Here is a 4,608-nt window from a genome sequence, read left to right on the forward strand (position 1 = left end):
AAAAAAAAAAACCTGGGCATGGTGGCCCAAACCTGTAATCATAGAATTGGGAGGGGAGTGACAGATTACAGATTCTAGGAACTTAAAGGACAGCCAGTCTATCAAAGATGGTGAATTCCATGTTAAGTGAGAAATCTTGTCATAAATATATGATGGAGAAAAAAATAAAGAACAAATCCAGCCTCTGGCCTGCACACACATGCTCAGGTGAGTGTGCCTTTTCTGGAAGGCATGCTCGTGCATACGCACAAATAAACACACACACAAAACTTAGAAAAATATATTAGTATTAAATACGTAAAAATCAATTTGGCTTTTTAAAAGGCTAATTCAACCTCCATCTTATTTTGTTTGTTTGTTTTGAGGCAAATGTCTTTCTATAAAGCCCAATTGTTCTGGAACTGTTGTAGACCAGGCTAGCCTGTGTCTTCAAGTGTTGGGATTGAGGTGTATAACATTTAATCTACCTTAATCTCAATTTTATTCTAAGCCTGAACTTGAATGTTACTAGAGCTGTCACCTAACTGACAAAACATTTATAATTAAAAAGAAATTAGCAATTACCAAGCTTGAAGACAGAGGCTGATCCCTGAAAACCACATGACAGGAAAGAACCAACTCCCATCTTTAACCTCCCAAAGTGTGTAAACCCCAAACTCCCAAACACATACACATACACAATGTAATTCTATCTACAAAGGGCCATAAGTACAAATATACAAACATACTGACTTTAAATTATAAACTATAATTTTTTCCATGACTAAGAAAATGTTACTATATTATCAATCAACATCTAATAACTTGGGGAAAAAAAATCTAATGAGGTTTTTACCCAAGCTGAAAGAATACATCTTCATCCACAAATCCAAATGTATCATGTAGCTTTGTAACCACTCCTGTGAAAACACGCTGCTTCTGAGGTTGAGTTTGCTGTTGACTGGACCTTGGTGTTGGATATGATACAGTAATCTGTGCTGCAGGCTGAGGAGACGACAGGCTAAGGCTTGTGGGCAATGCAACAGCTGGCTATCAAACAAAGCAACAGTACATTAAGACCTGCAAATGACTGTAAACTCAGGTATTATACTAGTAAATGGCCCCCCAAAAAAAAACAGGGAAAACAGACACACAACTAAGCAAGTTGTGGATTGTTTATAATCTCAGTGCTGGAGAGGTGGAATCAGTAAACTGCTCCTGGTTGATGACCAGACAATCTGGTCTTCACTGATACCCTACCTCAAACAAAATAAAATAAAACAGTAGATGGTACCCAAAGAATACCTAAGGTTCCTGCCTGCCCTCTCAAACATGTATATGTGTTTGCACACAAACTTACACACACATCGCAGAATATGGAGGCTCATGCCCATAATCCCATCATATAGGAAGCTGAGGCAGCAGGCTCAATTGCCACAGGCTTGAGCAAGGAAAAATGTGACATCCTAACTCAAAGACCAACCAACTAAACAATGTTTCTGGTAAAGGTCATAAATACTGTAAAAAAAACTGAACATTTTTAAAATTTGACCAACACTAAATGAGCCGGGCGTGGTGGCGCACACCTTTAATCCCAGCACTCGGGAGGCAGAGACAGGCAGATTTCTGAGTTTGAGGCCAGTCTGGTCTACAAAGTGAGTTCCAGGATAGCCAGGGCTATACAGAGAAACCCTGTCTCAAAAAAACAAAACAAAAAAAACCCACCCACTAAATTAGCACCCAGAGTCAAATTAGGTTTTGCTTGTTTGCTTTATAAAATTGGAACTTCTCATGTAACCCAAATTGCTATATAATCTGGGATCCCTTGCCTGTTGCTGGGACTATAGGTATGTATCCCCAAGCTTGGACAAATAATAATTCTTAAGGAAGACAATTTGTCAATTGAACTGCTCTTGGTGAGTTAGGGTTATTTTGGTTTTTGTTTTTTTCTTTTTGTTTTAGATAGGGTCTCATTTTGCAGCTCGGGCTGCCGCAAACTTACTATGTAGACTATGTTGACTTTGAATGAAGGCATTCAAGTACATTACGAGATCTTTATTTTTTTTATTAATAATTTAATAATTTATTAATGTGTATGAGTGTGTAACTGTATGTGCACATGTGTCTAATGTAGTGAAAAAAGTACAAAAGAGTACCTGGAGCGAGCTAGTTATAGGCAGCCGTGAGTCATACATAATGGAAGCTGACATGGTCAGTCCACTAGAACAGCAACAAGTTCAAGTTCCACTTAATTGTGTGCTCAGCCACTTCCCTAGCCCCATATTCTTTAAAGAAAACAAAAAAAGTAACAGGGTCTGGGGAATAACATAGCTGTCAGAGTGCTTGCCAAACACGATTGAAAGGGGAAAATAGAATGTTGTGTATGTATCACACCCACTTGAAATGTGATGGAGGCCAGAATAAGACATGAGCCAGGCAGTGGGGGCACACGCCTTTAATCCTAGCACTGGGGAGGCAGAGGCAGGCCAGCCTGGTCTACAAAGTTCCACGACTACCAGGGCTATACAGAGAAAAAAAAGAATAAGACATGAAATGCCTTTCTATGTGTCTTCTAGTTTATTGACACAGATTTCCAGCACTTTATAAACCAAACATAGTGGAACATGGCTATAATCCCAGCACTAGGGAATTGGAAGCAGGAGAACAAGAAATGCAAGGTCATCTTTGGTGACACAGCCAATTGAGGTCTATCTCAAGAAAACAAAAACAAAAACAAAGTAACAGATTCATAACTTAAAATTATACAAAGGGCTGGAGAGATAGCTCAGAGGTTAAAAGCACTGACTGCTGCTCTTCCAACAGGTACTGAGTTCAATTCCCAGCAACCACATGGTGGCTCACAACCATCTGTAATGGGATTCGATGCCCTCTTCTTGTGTGCCTGAAGACAGCTACAGTGTTATAATTAAGTTTAAATTATAAAAACAAAACCAAAAAATAACTGTACAAAGAATTTAAAAAAAAAAAAAGCTTCTATCTCATCTGAGCAGTTTCAGATACCCAGTTTCTCACTGAAAAAAAAACTACCTTCTATTGATAGATAGATAGATAGATAGATAGATAGCTATTACCCCTCCTTCCCTCCCCCCACATTCCTTCCTTTAAAATAAATGGAGGCAACCTGGAGGTGGTTGTGCACTCCTTTGATCCCAGCACTGAGAAGGCAAAGGCAGGCAGATCTCTGTGAGTTCCAGGACAGCCTGGTTTACAGAACAAATTCCAGGATAGCCAGGGCGACACAGAGAAACCCTGTCTTGAAAAACCGTAAGTAAGTAAATAAATAAATAGGAAGCCTATAATACACAACACACTATCCCTAACACAAAACACATTAGCCCACTTTCCATCTTTATCTAACAATAAATATTGGATGCTATACACAAATCCAATGAATATCTTTAAAGCCTTATTGAAAAACTACAACAGAAATAACTCAGATGCTCAAAAGAAATAAATTCACATCAAACTAACCTGTGTTAAAATGGTTTGCTGGGGTTGCTGCAACTGAAAGTAAAAAACCACAAGATTAATCTGTATGAGCATTTCAGAGATTATTTTTAGAGGTATTCTTGTTTTGTCAATTTTATCTTTAAAAATGTATCTCTGTTTTATCTTAGGGGTATGGGTATTTTGCCTGGTATGTATAACTGCAAGAAGCGCATGCCTTGTGGCCAAAAGAGGGCATCAGATCCCTGGGAACTGGAAGTTCAGGTGTTTGTGAACCACCAGACATGAGTACTGGGAATCCAACTCTGGACTGGATTGTGTGCTGAGAATTGAACCCAGATCTTCCGAGGACTAGCCAAGTGCTCACCCCTGACCTTGGTTTTATACGCTAGCCTATTTATTAAAACACTGTGGGGAGCAACACAGAGACTTACAGCTATTTCAAAATATACACCTGATATTTCTAAGTAACTCATTCAATAACTATTGAGCTACATTTATTAAAAATAAAACCGAAATAAAATAAAATAAAATAAAGAAGTTAGAGCCCATTGTAATGGTTTATAACATTAATCTTTGATCCCAGCATCTGCCTTGTCTGCAGAAGAGTCCTAGACCATGGCTACATAGTGACTGTCTGGGGGTGAGGGAAACAGTATATTGTGTTTGCTGTGGAGTTAGCTGTTTCCTATCCCACCCAAAGGATTAAAAACTGCATTTTAAGGTGGATAAAAAGAAGGAATTTAAACAGTATGTTACTTTAATGTGGGGGAAGTGGGGACTGGTTGTTTTTAAATCAAATTTTAGCAAAAAAATTTTACAAACCTGCTGTTGCACACTATACAAGGCCTGCTGAGGTTGTGAATATTGCTGAAAAAGATAATTAAAGACAAGGTTAAGCTTATTCTCAAAATAGTGTACATACAGAAAAAAAAAAAAAAAAAAAAACACTAAAATTTTCTCTATTTTTCTTTTTTTTTCGAGACAGGGTTTCTCTGTGTAGCCCTGGCTGACCTGGAATTTACTCTGTAGACCAGGCTGGCCTCGAACTCAGAAATCCACCTGCCGGGGCTGGAGAGATGGCTCAGCGGTTAAGAGCACTGACTGCTCTTCCAAAGGTCCTGAGTTCAAATCCCAGCAACCACATGGTGGCTCATAACC

At 38.7% G+C, this 4,608-nt stretch overlaps 1 protein-coding gene across 4 annotated transcripts in view; it reads right to left on the minus strand.

Annotated features, from left to right (window-relative positions):
• Nucleotides 1–4,608, minus strand: part of Ccar1 (cell division cycle and apoptosis regulator 1) — a 48,490-nt gene that overhangs the window by 35,747 nt on the left and 8,135 nt on the right. For all 4 annotated transcript variants that reach the window (XM_029542196.1, XM_029542198.1, XM_029542197.1 and 1 more), the window contains exons 4-6: nucleotides 4,273–4,317; nucleotides 3,472–3,504; nucleotides 836–1,029 (exon numbers count right to left, since the gene is read on the minus strand). In XM_029542196.1, coding sequence (XP_029398056.1) covers nucleotides 836–1,029; nucleotides 3,472–3,504; nucleotides 4,273–4,317 — 272 coding nt within the window. The remainder of the gene's footprint in view (nucleotides 1–835; nucleotides 1,030–3,471; nucleotides 3,505–4,272; nucleotides 4,318–4,608) is intronic.

This window comes from Mus pahari, chromosome 9 (assembly GCF_900095145.1).
Source record: "Mus pahari chromosome 9, PAHARI_EIJ_v1.1, whole genome shotgun sequence".
NCBI classification, from domain to species: Eukaryota; Metazoa; Chordata; class Mammalia; order Rodentia; family Muridae; genus Mus; species Mus pahari.